Genomic DNA, 18094 nt, shown 5'->3' with positions numbered 1-18094 from the left:
TGGCCTTTGATTTGGCCTCCTGTTTTATGAATGCAGTAGAATCTTTTCACATTCTCCTTTCTTCTTCAGCCTCCTCTTTACATCTCCATTGGGTAGCAGATATAGGAGTATAGCCAGCCGCACCAACAGGCTGAAGAACAGCTTTTATCCCTGGGCTGTTAGGCTTTTGAATGGGATATAATTTTATAAACTTTATGCATGATTGACTTGCGAGGCCGGTGTGTTGTGCAATTAGCTCACATGGTGTAATAAGATGGAGGGTTTGTGTCACTGTAAGTTGAGGGTGGGGGCACGAAGGGAGGCTCAGCCAATCTCAATGTATACATGGTTGTACTTTGACAATAAAGGTTCATTCATAATAGAGGCCTCTTTCTGAGAGTTGGGAAAATTCGTATCATATTGTAGGGATTGTTGCAAAAAAAGGGGACATGCCAAACCTTGGAAGCTTCCTTACCTTTTTGGCTCCAGTTTATTGCGCATCTGTATTGTCTGTCTGAACGTTTCTTATAATGATATTAGCCTTTAATTTTTGAATATCATACGTAAACAGAGGAACAATAGCATTTACATGTCACCTAATGTTTAGGTTCTACTTACCAAGTGCAACTTCTGTTTTAGGTACTTAAAATTATTTTTAGAAGTTATTACTAAAAAGCAACAGTGGTTTTTTAAAAGTTTTCCAGTTTCTCATTATCAAATTTCATAAACCAACCAATCAACAAAATAATTGATGTAGTTTTTATTTCCTGGCGTGTTATTGACCTCCATAGTTTGGTGTATATAATTGCTTTTCTTTTCCACATCTCTGCTGCAAATTCTGTTAGGCCTTAATCTTGTATTTATCTGTCAGCTGTAAGACCTGCTAAATAAATGGATTTCTTATAAGGAATTATGAATACACTTTATAATTGTGTAAATTGTACGCAGTAAGTCTTAAACTTTCTGCATTTGTACTTGCTTTTAAAGAAAAAAAACCCCAAAACCATTCTCCAAAAATTGAATAACAAGAAGTAAAAGGATTAATTCAATAAAAAAATAACAGTTCTCATAGGCCATGTTCATACAAAACGAACAATATACAGAATCTATTTGCTTTAGTTCAGCTCTTTTTGCAAAGAGAATCACATAACTGCATCCAGGTATTAGTATTAAAAACTTAGCTCTCTCTCTCTCTCTCTCTCTCTCTGTGTGTGTGTGTGTGTGTGTGTGTGTGTGTGTATCTGCATGCAATTATTTTCTTAGCAAGTCAAATTATTTGTTAATTACAAAATTCTAGTCTGAGAATGGCTTGTTAGAGGAGAAAAGCTTTCTTGGTAAACATTTGATTACTATAACTCTGTAGGAGGAACCCGTTCAGAGTTCATATACAACAATGTATTTCAGCATGGTTGCTTACTAGTGATAGGGTAGAATTCATAGCAGTTATTGCCAAATGTCCATATATATCTTTGTAGAAAAAAGTCTTAAACATATAGTCTTAAAAGTCATGGTGATATCAGAATTATGTTCCATGATGCAAATGATTTGAATAAAATGCTTGCCTAATTTTATATTATGATGCAAAAGAACTTTAATAGATCATTTGAGTCATTTGTGCCATGATACCATGCAACGTCTCTTGCTACTACATCTGTCGATGTTCACGTATATATTAAATGTATATTTTAAATAAATTAAACTAATTTATTTGTGTTATTCCCATTAACACTGGCTATTTCACAAGAACTCACGTGATGAAAATCTTTCTTCCCAGATCATTCCACATCAAGTGGTACTTCCACGTTTAAGCCCAGCCGCTCGTTGGTCTCAATTCCCACTGCCCATGTAATGCCATCTCATATCAACACTTCGCTTTCAAAACATAGGGATCCTCTCAAGTCCAACTCTACAAAGTGGAGCACAAGCCTTTTGAGATCTGCTCAAAGCAGGCATCAGGGCATGTTGGACAGCTCTCTTGATATGAAAGATTTGAGGCCTGTAAGGAAGTGGTCATCGTTGTCTAAACTCAGCACACCTCTTAGTTGTAACCAGGATGGGGATGTTTATTCAGCAGAATGCAGCTTGGATACAAATGGAAGAGACAAGACTGTTTCACCACAATTAAGAAAAAGTGGGTCAAATTGCTTGTACAATAGTATGGAACTATTAAAGTCTGAGGACAGAGAAAATGGGAAGAAAAAGGATTCTACTTTGAACTGCAAATACAAATTTGAAAGTTGCAGCAAAGACAGTTGGGGGCTTCCTGATGCCTCAAACAGGAGACATGCCTTAGATATGACCTACAGTGCCTTACCTGAAAGCAAGCCTGCTTCATTAAACTCTGAAGCTTTTCATCAAGAATATATAACTTTGGAACCACAGCCTGCAGTTTCCATTCAATCTTCTGAGAGGACTCAGAGGTGGCTTACGGAACAATTTCGTACAAATCCTCCAGAATCCAGGCCTTCTGAGGAGTCATACAGCTTATCTCCTTGGCAGTTACAGCAACTTGAAGGACTTAGAACAGGAAGTGAACATCTGCAGGTAAGAATCAAACTTCAGTGTTTGCTGCCACCAAGTGGATAATGAGAAAAATAATATCAGACGTCTTTCTCTTCAATGAATAAGCTTGTATCTACTCTTCTGTTTTTATTATAAATGCTTTCATTGAAACCAAATGAGATAGCAGTTGTTATAAAATGGTGCTAACATATTTCACTTAATTTGTCTCAGATTTTTCTTTCTTTCTCCAAATGTAAATATTGGAAGGTGCATTAAGTATGAATATGTAGCTTGAGCAGGCATCCACAGAGAGGCAGTGGTAACACATGCATTATACTATTATCACATCAATGCTGCAACTTACATACTTGTGTCAGTTATCACACAAATATAGTCATATTAAGCTCTTTGCAGCCTAATTCAACCCAAAGCATTTCCTTGTAACAAAATTTATTTGAAAAGAAATGGAATAAAGTTGCAGAAACTTGAGCAACTGGACTGCTTTTCCTATAAAAGGTAAAGGTTCCCCTGCACATGAGTGCTAGTCGTTTCCGGCTCTAGGGGCCGGTGCTCATCTCCGTTTCAAAGCCGAAGAGCCAGCGCTTGTCCAAGGACGTCTCCGTGGTCATGTAGCCAGCATGAGTAGATGCCAAAGCGCACGGAACGCTGTTACCTTCCCACCGTAGTGGTCCCTATTTTTCTGCTTGCATTTTTACGTGCTTTCGAACTGCTAGGTTGGCAGAAGCTGGGACGACTAACAGGCGCTCACTCTGCTATGCAGCACTCGGGATTCGACCCGCCAAACTGCCAACCTTCTGATCGACAGGCTCAGCGTCCTAACCCACTGACCCACTTCTTTTCCTTTAGAACGCACATATTAAAGCAGAGAGTTCTTACATTACCGTTACAGATCACTTTTCATCTGATGGCCACATGTGGCCATACAAAGAAAGAGGGACAATGCCCAAAGTATTGTAAACACTCTTTAAGACAGCAGCATTTTTTTTCCAGGCTTACACAGATGTCTGGAAAATGGTGGGCTGCTTCTAGAAATATCAAAGGGGCATGTGCAAGATCAGGAAACATATTTGAAGCTTTTCTTTTTTTTATACCTTCAAGTCAGCATTGATTTCTGGAATCTGGTCTAGTTCCTGTAGCTTTATAGGGAAGGTTTTTCAGAAGTGGTGTGCCTGCTGCTTAAGAGGGAATGACTGGCCCAAGGACATTCAGTTGGATTTTTGCCTCAGTGGGACTAGGAACTCGATGATGATGGTGGTGGTGATGGCGAGGAGAAGGATGAGGATGAAATTTTATTTCAGTGATCTCCTGCATTCTAGCCTGGTACCTTAACCAGTACACCAAACTAGCATACTGAGTGTTTCTTTTTTAGTTCGTTTATTGCTGCAATTTAAATGCTTCTCAATTCTAAAAAGGCTCTGAGGGTTTTCACTGTTTTTGCATAGCATGAATGGTTCAGGTGACAGAGAAACACATCCATCTTCTCCCATTTACCTATATATTTAGCTTAACTTGTTAATTGCGAACACTGACATTTTGTGGCTAGACATCACTTATTCAGCAAGCGCACCTCAGTCACCTCGTGATTCTGTATTACACCTAATAAATCAAGGTGCTGGTGGATAAGATGACATCCACATAATTTGATGTAGAACTCTGGGTAATTCAAAAAGAATTAGAAGCTGCTCCTTCTATATTGTTGCAGAACTATAAAGTAGAGAGAGAAGAGGCACCAGTATGGAGCCTTGGCAGTGTTTTTTGCCCTGCCAGTAAGAAAGGAGTACTTAGATTTATTTGGCATGTACGTGGTCTAAAAATTTATTAGATATAACTAGCATTTATAGACTTCAATTCATTTACTTAACAGTATTTAATAGTTAGTAGAACCCTGTTAGGTAGGCTGTTTTCTTTTGCCGTATGGTAGAGGGCTAAGACTGAAGGAAGGAGTAGTGTTTTAGGTATAGTCCTTTAGTGGGTTTAGAGTAGAAGCAAGATTAAAAGTAAAGTCTTCGTTGTTTCTTAGCCTCTTGTCTATAATAGTTGGTTTGTCAGGTATGTCATAATTAGGAAGAATAATTATGTAACAGTTTCATTTAACATTTCCCAATGTGACACAGAACAGTAATAAATGATATGAAAATAATAATTGTAACACTATTTGGATACAGATACACGCACATTTTCTACTTCTGTGTCATAATTCTAATATGACCAGGATCCTTTGCTAGCTGTTAATAATATAATATATTTAAAATAATAAAAGAGGAAAATGTTTGGTTTTCTGTCATTTAGAACGCTTTAATAAGGTTTTTTTTCTTTAATAACTTTACAAATTCGATAATGGTGAAGATTCATTTATATGCCTAAATTTTATTGTGTGTTGTGAAAATAATTTTATACTGCGAAATAGAGGAAGTGGTAATCCAATCAAGTCATATAATTTGAGTTTTCCCTCTCCTTTGGGGTTTTTTTCCACCCTTGTGATATTGCTGCTGCTGAGTTAGTGAGGAAATTAAAATAATTAATATTGTCATATATTTTTAGAGATGGAACATGTTATCTTCTTTTTCATTACTCAGTAAAAATGACAATGTTGATACAATAAAATAAATGACATAATGAATCAGTAATGCAATGTATTTATTAAAGTATTGGTACTGACTTTTGCATGCAGATAGAGTTCGACTTTTGACTACAATTGAGCTCAACATTTCTATTGCTAAGCAAGGCAGTTGTTAAGTGAGTCACACCCCATTTTAGGACCTTTTTGCTGTGGTTGTTAAGTGAATCACTGCAGTTGTTAAATGAATCATGTCGTTATGCAAATCTGGCTACCCCCATTGACTCTGCTTGTCAGAAGTCATCTGGGAACATTGTAAATGTTGATCACATGATTCCAGGACAGTGCAACTGTCATAAATACATGCTATTGCCAAACACCAAAATTTTGATCATGTGACCTTTGGGATATTACAATGGTTGTAAGTGTGACAACTATTCGTAAGTCACTATTTCCAGTGCCACTGTAACTTCAAATAGTCACTAAACAAATAGTTGTAAGTCTGTATGTGTGTAGGATTTTTTTTTTTACTAATTGTAGCCTTCCTATAAATCTCAACAAGGTGTAGCAATTGCTTGTTGGTTGTTCTTGAAATTCCTCAAAATGTCAAATTTTACTGTATTCCATGTCATATTTAAATAAGAGCCCCCTCCCCCCCAAATAGAACAATATATTTGTGTTTTCAATGGCAACACTCCAGGCTCCAGAAACCAAGGCTAGTGGCCTAAGTAATGTTGAGAATGGAGAGGTATAATCTGCTAAAGTAAATCTGAAATTTTAAAATAACTAAAGTATAGATGAGTTACTCAAATGTGCATAAAGATGTCCATAAAAGTGTATACTCAGACATTCTACCGTGTTTCTAGATTATCAGTAGTTTTTTGTTATAATTATTTGTATTTTTAAAAAGATTACAAAATTTTGTAGCTGTTTTCTGAACATATGGTATAAAACTTAGTTCATCTTGTAACACTTATTACATTGCCAGAATTCTCAAGTTTTTGAAAGTGACTCTTGTCCTAAGATGGGCACATAGGCACATAATTTCCCACCAATACAGGTAGTCCTTGGGTTACGATAACAATTTGGATCAGAATTGCCATCCCTAAGCAATGCATTCGTAAAGCGTGATGTCACATGACCATGTCACTTAGTGATGACAGTTCCACCAGTCCCAGATGCTGTCATTAAGGACTGCATGAATTGTTAAACGAGGACCTCAAGAAACTGTGACTTCCACATTCCTGTGGGTTTTTCATTGACTTTGATTGTGGGAAACTGGCAGAGGGCAGTTTCAATCACACCTAGAGTATAACTTCACTGGGTGTTTCATTTCTTTGTGAAATATAGGTAAGAAGAGAAAAAGTGGCAAATGGCAATATTTTGCTTACAAAGAAATTGTGCATTCTTAGTTCCTTAAATCTGCTTGAAGTGATAATTTGCAATCTCATCACAACAAAAATCAATACATTAAAAAATTCTTAAAGTAATATGTTCTAATTGTCTTTTAGATTCCTCTCATCTGGCATGAAAGGCATATGGAGTGAGTAATTGAATTGGACTTAGTCTGAAACCTTCTAACTAACAGTAGTGAGTTTGAGAGGCAGACCCCCCCCTCCCCAAAACAACAACAACAACAAAAACCCCTCACAATAGAGACAAACAGGCTTGGAAGTAACTTAGATAAACTATGGGAAGGTTAATATGCTTTCAGTGGAAAGAGTATTCTATGGTTTGCTAAAGGTGTTATTACAATAATACTCTATTCTATATAATACTCTATTATAGCACTTTATAATAGAATATAAATGTCCTGTTTTAATATTACCAATAATAAACAGCATAATCTTATGCAAGGTAGTTCATAACAAAGTCTCATTATGCTTATTTTTATTCCTATGTGTATGTATATGTATCACCATCAAATATGCAGAAATTTTCTCTGAATAAGCATTTGTCTTCATGTGGTTTCTGTAGTTCCTCTAAATGGCTATTTGCTCTCATCTTCAATATAAAAATCACAGATGATTCCATGTTCGCACCGTTATTTTCTTCCTGTAGAAAATTTCATGTTTGTTTTTTTCCTTTTTTCTACTTCAGATTTCAGATTGTGTTGTAGATCTGATCTGTTCTGTTGTAAAAATAGTATTTTTTTTCCATTTCTCTAATACAGTGAAAGCTTCCCTGATATGCAGGGTGTTACGTCTAGGGATTTGTTTTGTCTTGTTCATTTCGTTTTTCATATTCATACAGTTTTGAAGGTTCAAGTTACCATGATGACATAAATGAAGAGTTAAAAAACAACCCTCACATGAGCTTTACAAGGATGTACATAAGAACAAGAACCAAAAAAATAAGTAGAAAATTGAGTAACAGGTTGAGACCTCTATTTACAGCAAAATCCATTGTGGCAAACTGCATTTATTTTGCTTGCGGTAGAAATAATTGATTGTTGTTATAAGCAGGTTCAGTTCAGTGACAGTGAGTTACAGTTGACATGTGTGGGTTGCAGTACTCTTGTTGTGACCATTTCTTGACTCATAAGAGCTTTTTTTTGTCCAATAACCTGAAAAAAAATGATAGTGAGTCACAGCTAATGTGAGTACCGTACTTACGCGTCCTCCCCAAGCTCATGTTAAATCTAGATCAGTGATCTAACAAGCTACAAATTGCCGGAAATTCTATATTGGCATTATTTTTTCAAGCCAAGTAGGATAAAACCTTCTCCCATTCAACATATGTCATAGTTTGATGAATTGTATTTAATATTAAATGCTTCAAGATGCAGCAGCATTGTTAATTCTCTGCTCTTGTTCTAAATGTTGTTAACATTGTTTATAAAAGAATTTAATATAAAAAACTAGTTTATATGATTAAAGTTTACTCTTCGAAGCACATTTTCGATTATAATCAGCTATCCACATGTTCGTTTCCATCCTGCCTCACCTCTCTTCTCTGATCTGGAGGCCAGTTAAAGGGCTGGTATTACTATTAACTAGAGTCAGCAATCACTAGCGGAGCAGGGACTCTCCTCCCTTTTTTTTTAAAGAAAATTTTATTAAATATGCATTTAAAAACAAAAGTGGACATGATTCAACTTCCCTAGCTATAACGCTACTATTAGTATTATCTTATGTTACAGAAAACAAATAACAAAAACCTAAAATACAATCTATAACAGGACAAAATATATAAAAAGTACATATGAGATCTGTCGTTTTTTTTAGTAAACTGTCATTCAGTCCTCAGCGTTATATTTACGTATCTTTCAGTTATGTCCATTATATGACTCAGCCTTCCATCCTTCCGAGGTAGGTAAAATGAGGACCCAGATTGTTGGGGGCAATTAAGCTGACTTTGTAATAATGCCGCTTGGGGGTGTGTGTGAAAGCCCTAATAAGCAGGCATATACAGAGAATGAAGGCTACTGCTAAGTTTGTAAGCCGCCCTGAGTCTTCGGAGAAGGGCGGGATATAAATGGAATTAAAATAAATAAATAAATAAATATAGATACTAATAAAAGGTCCTTACATTATCAACCGGTCAAACAATGTTCATCTCAGCAATCCTCCTTAATTGTAACCAATTGTACAAATTTTGCCAAATTTCATAATACTCCGTTTCGTTCTTATTTTTGATCTCTAGGGTTAACCTGGCGGAGCAGGGACTCTTTTACCTTTTTACTACCTTCATATTTAAACTGAACTTGAATAAAGTCTCAGCGAGTCAAATCCAATTTTCCCTCAAGTTCCAGGCTGAAGAGTGAGATGGACAATTAGATACCTGAGGCATAAGCTCTTTGAATCATTAGGAAGAGGCATATGTTTCTCTTTTGGAAACAGGAAACAGTCATTCTAGTTATATTTAACTGCAGTGTGAAGTATATGTAAGATATACCCCATCCGCAGACATGCTCACCTCTTTACAGAAATAAATAAATAAATAAATAAATAAATAAATAAATAAATAAATAAATAAATAAATAAATAAATAAATAAATGGAGCTTAATACAATTGAACTCCTGCAAAGGCAAACTGAAAATAAAAAAATAAGGATTTTGTTACAGACCAGTAGTTCTGTTGGATTTATTTTGAATTAACTGTTGGATAGAATGGAATTTACTTTTGAGTTAATTCAGTGAATATACTTCGATGGAGGCACTAGAGCTGTAAAATCCATAATTTTTTGCTTAATTATTAAGGCTAATAGAGTTACTATATGAAGGATTGTAATTTGGTCTACAAGAAATGGGTTTCTTATAAACTGATCTCTTTCCTAGGCATCATCCTACCATTATTTTCATTTTTGTTTGGTTTCAGTTAGAATGTTATAAGCGTGTATTTTAACCTCTGGCACAGGATGTTTTTCTTTTTAATCAAAAAAGTTCAAATTCTATAAAATATAATCTTTCTGATTAGACTTAGTCATTCTCACTGTGGTTCTTCAGAAATTACATAATTGTGTCTTTTTTTTAAAAAAATGGGAAGATTTGTAATGTCCTGGATTTCCATGATATGCTATGACAGATTTACATAGACTTTGGGTATGAAAACAGGAGACTTTATTACAATTAGTATTGCTTTTTGTATAGTAGCATTTGTTTTAAGCTTGCATGCTTTTTAAATATTCCAGGGACAGCCTTTGAACATCATTTGGGATAATTATGTTATTAAATTTGAGATCAGCAAATAATATACCATGGGCAAAATCATTTATAGAAAAAGAATGGCATTTGGTAAGCAACTCTTTCACCTATTTGTGAGTGTGAGGTGGTACAACTGAGCAGTGTTTATGGAACCTTCAAAAGTAAAGAAGGTTGCAGTGAGGCTATGTAAAAAAATGAAAAATACAGCAACAGCAATAATGGAAGAAAGGATTGTTGGTTGAGCTTGCAGAAATGGCTAAATTGACTTGTTTGCTTAAAAAAGGGAACTACAGCTACCCTTATAAATAAATGCAAATGTTTTATAGAGACTGCTGAAAATGGATAAAAATGAGCTGGTGATTTTGGGATTTATTGATTAAAATGTTTTAAGGGAAGAATGGAACTCTGGTATGCAGTATGTGAGGATGGCCGTGCTAGGTTTATTACTGCTGAAAAGAAATGAGAAGTTATTTGTTTAGATATATTTTTCTTTTTTCTTTTATAATCTCTATTTCTTTTTCTGTCCTTCTGTAGTTTTTTAAATCTTCATAAAAATTTATTTTAATAAAAAAATATTCATCAGAAAGTAAGGAGGGGTTACTAGTTAATTATCTAGCTATACATTTTCAAATTTCTGCTACCCAGATACAAGAACAAAATACTATAACTGGATATAGGGGGAGGGGAGCAGAATTTTGAAATTAAGTCTTAATGTTGAAACAGTTGGGAATAAAATGAATTTGTTTTCTACATTAATAATCTATTTTCTACAATTAGTAATCTGTTTTTATCTTAGAATTCAGGTAAACATATGGGCACATGCAGCTTTTAGTATAATGATTAGAGTGAAATTGTACACAAGCTCTGTCTTTTTGAGGCATGTAGGCAATACCACAGCACTGTTGACATCAGTCTCACATTTCCTTGCCTCCCTTGGGAATGCTGCCTTCAGAAGATTTCCTATGTAGATACTTCCCAACTTCCGGAAACCACTTGTGCCTTGAAACCAGTATTGATATCTCGTAGTTGAAATTGTTCATTATATAGTTATTTGTTATTTTATATAAACGGAGCCAACATTGCAGAATCCAAAATTGAAGAGGTGAGAGAAGGCAATAATGATCTGAATTTGACGTGATCCGATTTTGACATGCTTTATTTATGGTCAGATAATCCTTAGTGTTAACAATAATGATTGAACTAATTTTAATGTATTAAACAGTGAAAATTAAAATTAATACCTTGTTAAACAGTTAGCCTTCATTTTATTTTAGGAAAGTTTAGAAGAACTGGTTGTTTCTCAGTAGGGAAAATAAATTCATATGTTACATAATTATGATATGAAGAATACATTCTCATTCTCAGTGAGTGGAATTATTCTAATATTGTAATAAATCATTCAACATTTGTTTCTTACCACTTCAGATATAGTGATATCATATACACATACATATGTAGTTAAAGTGACAGCCTATAAACTTCATAGAAGTGATAAGAAGGACCATTCTATAAAAGAGGTTTCACATTACCAAAATAATTTTTATCCATAGTTCACTTAATGTCATATTTGGGGAAAAATTTGAAATCAGATTTAATTCTTCACTTTTTTTAGATGTGCTAAAAGAACAAATGCTATTTGCTATATGCAGTCTGACAACAGGTGAACTTCTACTGCAACCAATAAAGAGGCTGTTGTACAGATTTATTTATTTTGGCTGTGATAGATGATTCTTTGTGGAACAAAAACAGGAAAAGATCAAACTTGCAAGAATTCACCATCCAGACCTCTTGCTAAATTAAATGACTGAAAAGCAACTGCATAATGAAAGTGTTACCTGGAAGATATCACTTGTGTTACGGAAGAGAATATATTCAATATTTATAAATATATCAAACAAGACAATCCGTGAGATCATTTTCAGGATATTTCCTTAACTAATCAGAAAAACAGAATGACTATGGGCAGGCAAACAAGCAGTGGGAGCAGAAGCCGCTCCTGGCTTCCTGCTGGCCACAGGAAGAAGGCTCATAGGGAGCATTGGAAAGGATCATCGTCATCTTGCAAAATTTCAATTCCACAAAAGTAAATGGGTCCCAGATTTTGGATGCCTTCTTTAAGTTATCCCATTTCAGGTACTTTGATTCAAAAATTGTTGCCCTATATGATATATCATTTCACCCAATTGAAGGTTACAAACAGACTGTATATTTATATTTGCATTTTAGTAGAACGAGGCAATAAATATGCAATGCTTCATTGTCTTTTTCAAACATATGATGAATAGGTAGGGGAAAAGAAGTTAATAATTGCTTCAGTTAAAAATCCAAGTACTCAAGATATGCATATTTCCTACAATATATAATGATTTAATTGTGCATTTAATAATAGTGCATTCAGCCCATTCTTTATTCATGAAAGTAAACACTTATAGCTGATTAGTAATAACAAACATATAATCTGGAACCAAAATTTCGAGGCTGCTGTTTAAAACTTTATAGTTGGACATTTTACACATAACGCAAGTAATTATAAACACTAATCATCAACATCCACAGAAGTCTTCCTTTCAAAATAAAGCAGGCAGATTAGCTCATGCATCGCCTTGTGATAGTAGTTTTCACATCACTGTTCAGTACAGGTGCTTTTAATGGTTACAGTGAGTAAGAGTGGAGATGGTGAGAAATTTTTTAGACTGAGTGCTGGACTTGCATAGATTTCCTTGTGCTGGATGTTTCTTGTTTGGTTCTTTTCTCCTTCTGGTACATTTCCCATAGTGAAGATCAATAAAAAAAAAGCTGGACTTCAAAGAAGCATCACAATGATGCATATAAGCAACAGACATATTAAGATAAGACAGAAGTTTACAAAAAGCTCCTGAAGCCTTTGCCGTGTTTGTGGATGCACCTCAATAGTTGAGGCTCTCCTCAGAGCAGAGCGAGTTATGTACTGGACCTTCTCCATGGCAACAGGAAAGCAGAAATTTAAGAAAGAATGGATTTCTAAGAAGCAGAGTACAATGTGCTTAATATCTTCGGTTTGAGAAGTTTTAAGAATCTTTGTGGAGCTAGGGAAAGTAGGAAAGTGAAGTTAGAATTGCAGCAAACAGTGGTTTAATCAGCAAGGGTAGATTATTTCAAGGTGACAGAATGTAACACATTGTATAGTGAAACAAAGTCTTAATGAGAAACAAAATATGTAGCAACTCTATGCCAGTATTCTAAATACAGATTGCATTAAGTATATTTTTGTGCCTTAATGGTGTATATAAATTGGATAACTACGACTGTACACAGAATTTGTGAATAATTTTAGCCCTGCTGGCTGAAACCATGTTCTGTTGTGTAAAATAACCTGCATAGGAAAGCAGTCTTGAGAGACAGTAGATGTTTGACACAGTGGTTGTGATTTGTGACTCACTGCACTGAGTGCAGTCTACCGACCATGTATGGTGGTGACTCAGAGGGCTCATTAAGCTTCCTCTCTGATGCCCACCAAAACAAAAAAAGCTGTCAAGCACCTGACAATCCAAAAAAAACACCGGAGTTGGTGGGCTGCATTCAGTCTGAACCGTGATTTTTGCTGGAAGCATAATAAATATGCTTCACAGTCCTTGTTTTCCCCAACATTATTTTCAGCCCTGTTTGATTCTGGAGAAATTAAGGGCAATAGTCTATTCGCCATCAAAAATATTTGCCTGACGCTATGTCCAGTTTCTTTTTTTGGCTTACATTTGTCAAGGGTTGATACTGTAATAACAAAACTGTATTCTCAAGGAAAATGGTATCACTCTTCTGGCCAAATATGGACACATTTATTCTAAAATGTTTATCCTGCTCCAAGCAGACTATCATGAATCAAATACTTACAGATTAAACACATTTGTTAACTTAACACTTGACAGATATACCTCATAAATTGATGATAGAAATATTTATTTTATTGACATGTTGTGTAAAAGCATAGATATCACTCTGTTGAATTTCACATTGTCATGACATTTATTTTGTGGAATTTTTCATGCTATTTGGAAGGATCAGCCGTTTACTTGGTGATATAGTTCTGTTTCTGACAAGGTTAGCAGTTGCTATTTCAATATTTAAAAATTGGAAAATGAAAATTGAAAGAATTAATGATTAATCCTCATATACTAGTGTTCATTTTATGTCAATATGCAACAAAGTCAGCTGACATTAACTTGATTTAATACTATCACTTTGCTTACAAGTATTTGACGAAGCATTTAGAGTTCTTTATATCTGGTGATAATATCAGAAGTACTTTGAAGAAAATGGAAATCTGCAACTTTTTTAGATCATTTGGGACTGCAATTCAGTTTTTGTTCTGAAAAGGTTACTATTTGAAATTAATATTAATAATACTGACAGTATAGAACTTTTTTCCTTGTGCCTAAAAACTGAATTCTTGTAATTATGCTGTAATAGTGTTTTCTGTGTTTTACTGATATTTACATTTGAATATTTTTCCATCTTATTTGGAGTTTTATCGACACTTGAATTCCTCAAATCAGTTTAACTGAAATTATAAATCAGTATATTAGGGTGTCCCTGTGTAGAAAAGCTATCTTGAAAGATGAGCAAGTACTTTTTTATTTTAATAAATAAACAAAATTCATTCACGTTATACTTAATTTTCTCATGTCCCATCCAATGCAAGTTCCAGTTGACAAAACTCAATAGAAATTCTGTTAATAGCTTTCTATTCTGTTTATGTTGTACAGAACTGTTTTAAATATCCAATTGTTATAACTATAGGACAGCAAACAATCCTTTTCATTTTTTTTAAAAAATGAATCTTTTTTAAAATGATTTTTATTCTCTATTGGCTGCAGACTTTGTAAGTTACGTTAAGTAAAATGTGATACACACACACACACACAGACATACACAGACGGATTATCCCTATGAAATATGGGATAGGGATATTTATATTTTACAGTGATTTTTCTTAGTGAAAGGTTGTTTTAGGGTCAACATATTAAAATGTCTGTTTTCATCATCACTTAGCAGGAGTTGCTTTGACTGAGGTTTTCCATCCTGACTGATTCTCCCCAGAAGCAGTTATTTTCAATGTGGCCTAAATGTGGGACTGCATAGTTTTCGCAACAATTTTATTCAGCAGTTGTTAAAAACACATACTGGCTGTGTGGGGCAGTTAGACTTCCCAAAAGTAGGTTAGTCCACATGTTAAACATAGGATTAAAATGTCCCAAATCAATATTGGATTGCGTGTGGGTGTTTACAGTGTGATATAATACAGCAGATGTTAACTTGTGGAACAAAAAGTTACTAATGTGAATCCATCCATAATTATACTGTGTAGATTTTTTTTTAAAAAAAAACATGTTATAAGCTGAAGCCTAGTATACATGTAAGTAGCAATTAATAAAAAATAAAATGATAATGAATAGGATTTGTTTTCTGTATTGTGCAGTGAAAGGCTGGCTGGCTATGTTTCTGGAAGACTGAAAACTTACTAAGTGCTTTATTGGTTTTTGAGGACCCCAATGATAGTCTTTTAATTGCTTCAATTTTTACTCTTCCTGATTTAAATGTAGATTTTTAATGTTACGGTTTCAGTATTGTTTAGATGTTACATTTTGTTAAAATTTATGTCTTGTCTCTTACAAACAACTAAATAGTGAGATTGTTTTTCCATTGGAGGTCACGAGTCTCCTGCTGATTTCTCCTGCTGAAAAGATACGCAAGAGAAAATAGATTGGAGCTGATGGTGGAACCCAGTAATTATATTTCTCAGCCCTATATTAAAAAAACTGCTTTGTTGGTTCCCCAATTTAAACTGTAAGATACTTCTTCCACAGTGCATCTAATTGAAATTTTGGCAGGTGTCAGTTATTAATTTACATACAGGTAGCTGGGTTTTCTTCATGATCTCAGTTGTATTAGTTGGGAATCTAAATTATGTGGTCAGTGATGGATATAAAGTAAAATATATTTCAGAAAATACTGCAATATATTGTTAATTAAAGATAGAAATTAACAATTTAATATAATAAGGAATAATTTATTAAGAGATAAATAATAGGAAAATGCCCAGAAAACTGAGGGAATGGAGATTAAACATAAGCGGGTTAAGAAAGTTGAAAAGAGGCAATAAGTGAAAAGAAATATTAATATTGAATATTAAGAAAAAATTAAAGATTATTGAAAAGTGGATAACTTAATATGACACTCTGCCTCCATTGTAATCCAAGAATCACATTGGTAAATGTTTTCTCAGAAGAAATAATGGAATTAGCCTCAAAAGATTTTTTTTTTAAACGCGATTTGGACTAGGCATGTTACATCCTAAAATCCAAAAATGTTGATTATAGCAAACTTGTAAATTTGTCAATCTCTATTTGATTTCTAAATTCAAAATATCTATAAGAGAATTTAAGTAGTTTAGGCAGGAATAGTTGGATCAGAACTGTTGACTAGGATCCAGAGAAATACTGGATCTGCTTGCCCAACAATTTTTTGTGCATGTATTTCTTGACCATCAGATCTCTCATTCTAGTCCAAAAATAATAGTATTAAAATTGAAGGCATTTAAAGCCAGTTTGTCCAAAAAGGGACTTCTGCTAAACATTAAGGTCTTGCCTATATATATATTACTCTTTTGAGACTTCTCTGATTTTGCTTTTTGGATCCAATATTTTCTTAAATATATATGATTCATTTGCTGGGCAGCAGTAAATATACACATACACAAAATACACATTGTTGACACCAGAATTGATATATTGATACTACAAATGATTGTTTTAAAGGAAAATTAGCATTCCTCTCCTCTCTAGTTTAACTTTTGTTAGACGCATGAACAATTTTCCTTTAAAACAATCATTTGTAGTATCAATATATCAATTCTAGATCCTTTTTTTTGCAGAAAGAGCTGACATACTAGATTTGATGTTCCTTTCTACTTCACTTCCCCACTTATTTTCTCTTTTTCTTTCTCTCACTTCTCTCTCCCTCTCTTTGGCTCTAACCTGCATACAGAATCCTTGACCTGTTTGCTCCTGTTATAAAACAAAAAATAAACACAGAAGGTAGCTTACGCTTGATTTCTATATCCTTCTAATGTTCAACAAAAGTATAGACTGTTTTTTGTTACGGGAATTAGGGTGGTTAATTGGAAAATAAAAAGTACTATTATAATAAAAGTAGAGTCCCTTACCTTAATTACTGATGGTTACTGAATTATATGAAGATGTGCTGTGGGAAACTAAAAGACGTTCTCTGTCATCAGATTTATGGGAGCAACTGAAGTTCACTGAAGGGAAAAAAAATAACAAAAGTTTCATAGGCTGGGTTCATGATGTCATTCTGGAATTTAACTCCGGTGATTGGTTACACAACAGATTGCAAGAACAGGGAGATGGAAGAGCTAGCCTTGTTTAGGATGTCTAGTATTTCTTTTCACAGGGAAAAAAGAAGAGATAGAAAATGAGATAGCATGTCCATAATTCAAGAAATCCAAACAAACAAATGATAGTTCTGTTAATATTTAGATAGTGCTTGTTCATTTCCTTCCATTCAGCTTGAATGATAGCACTTACCTTTATACACACATAAAACTACTAGATGTTAAAAAAACACAACCCATGATATTGGATATACAATTTACATATACGTGGACTGCAAAAATGTGGATGATCTCTAGATAGCAGCAAAGATATACTCCAGACTCCAACTTTTAGTGGTCATCCAGATTTTTTGAACTGAATTGCGATAGCCCAACACCATAATATTCAAACCATTGTTCAGTTAACAAATCTGTATACCACAGATACTTGAAACTTCCACATGTTCTTAAATTTTGGGGTTGAAGAAGAGTTTTATAATGTTCATTTTTAAATTCTTTAAAATATTTCAGTGCTGCTTTGTAATCAGGAGACCCTCAAGTCTACTGAAAGGACATTTGTTATTCATTGGTGGGGGAAGGACATGGCAGTCTGTTATTGTGTGCTTAAATTAGCATTTGGATTTATAGTCCAGATAATTTGGACATTGAATCAACATGCAGTCTTGTTACTATGTATACTTCTTACTTAAGCAGTTCAAGAGAGTCATATTGTCAGATGAATTTGCAACATTGGCAGCAATATAAGATATATAGCTTTAGGTGACAGGTGATTTTGGCCTGTCTTTTAGCTAAGATAAGCTTTTGAGGGTGATATAAGCGGCAGCCTTTTAAGTAACAGTTATTGTTCCTTGTCATTGTTGAAACTACATAGACTTTTAAGAGAATGGTATTTGCCCTTTCAAAAAGAATCTTCTTAAGATAGCGTTTTCTTTTGTTTAACAAACATATTTCACCAACGTTAGCCAAACTATTGGAAAAGATGTATTGTGTTTCATCTAGTAT

At 34.2% G+C, this 18094-nt stretch overlaps 2 protein-coding genes across 2 annotated transcripts in view; one reads left to right on the top strand and one right to left on the bottom strand.

Annotated features, from left to right (window-relative positions):
- Nucleotides 1-18094, top strand: part of CEP85L (centrosomal protein 85L) — a 116443-nt gene that overhangs the window by 48760 nt on the left and 49589 nt on the right. Inside the window, exon 3 of the mRNA XM_083355503.1 lies at nt 1754-2523. Within this exon, the coding sequence (XP_083211629.1) occupies nt 1754-2523 (770 nt within the window). The remainder of the gene's footprint in view (nt 1-1753; nt 2524-18094) is intronic.
- On the bottom strand, nt 12003-16990 carry PLN (phospholamban). The gene is made up of 2 exons (XM_083355746.1): nt 16904-16990; nt 12003-12770 (listed from the first exon to the last, which is right to left on the bottom strand). Exon 2 carries the CDS (start codon nt 12665-12667, stop codon nt 12509-12511), a length of 159 nt encoding a protein of 52 aa, XP_083211872.1. The 5' UTR covers nt 12668-12770; nt 16904-16990; the 3' UTR covers nt 12003-12508.

Source organism: Vipera ursinii (assembly GCF_947247035.1).
Source record: "Vipera ursinii genome assembly, chromosome: 1".
NCBI lineage: Eukaryota > Metazoa > Chordata > Lepidosauria > Squamata > Viperidae > Vipera > Vipera ursinii.
Note: the sequence above shows the minus strand (reverse complement) of the source record. Positions and strands in the feature narration are given on the sequence as shown.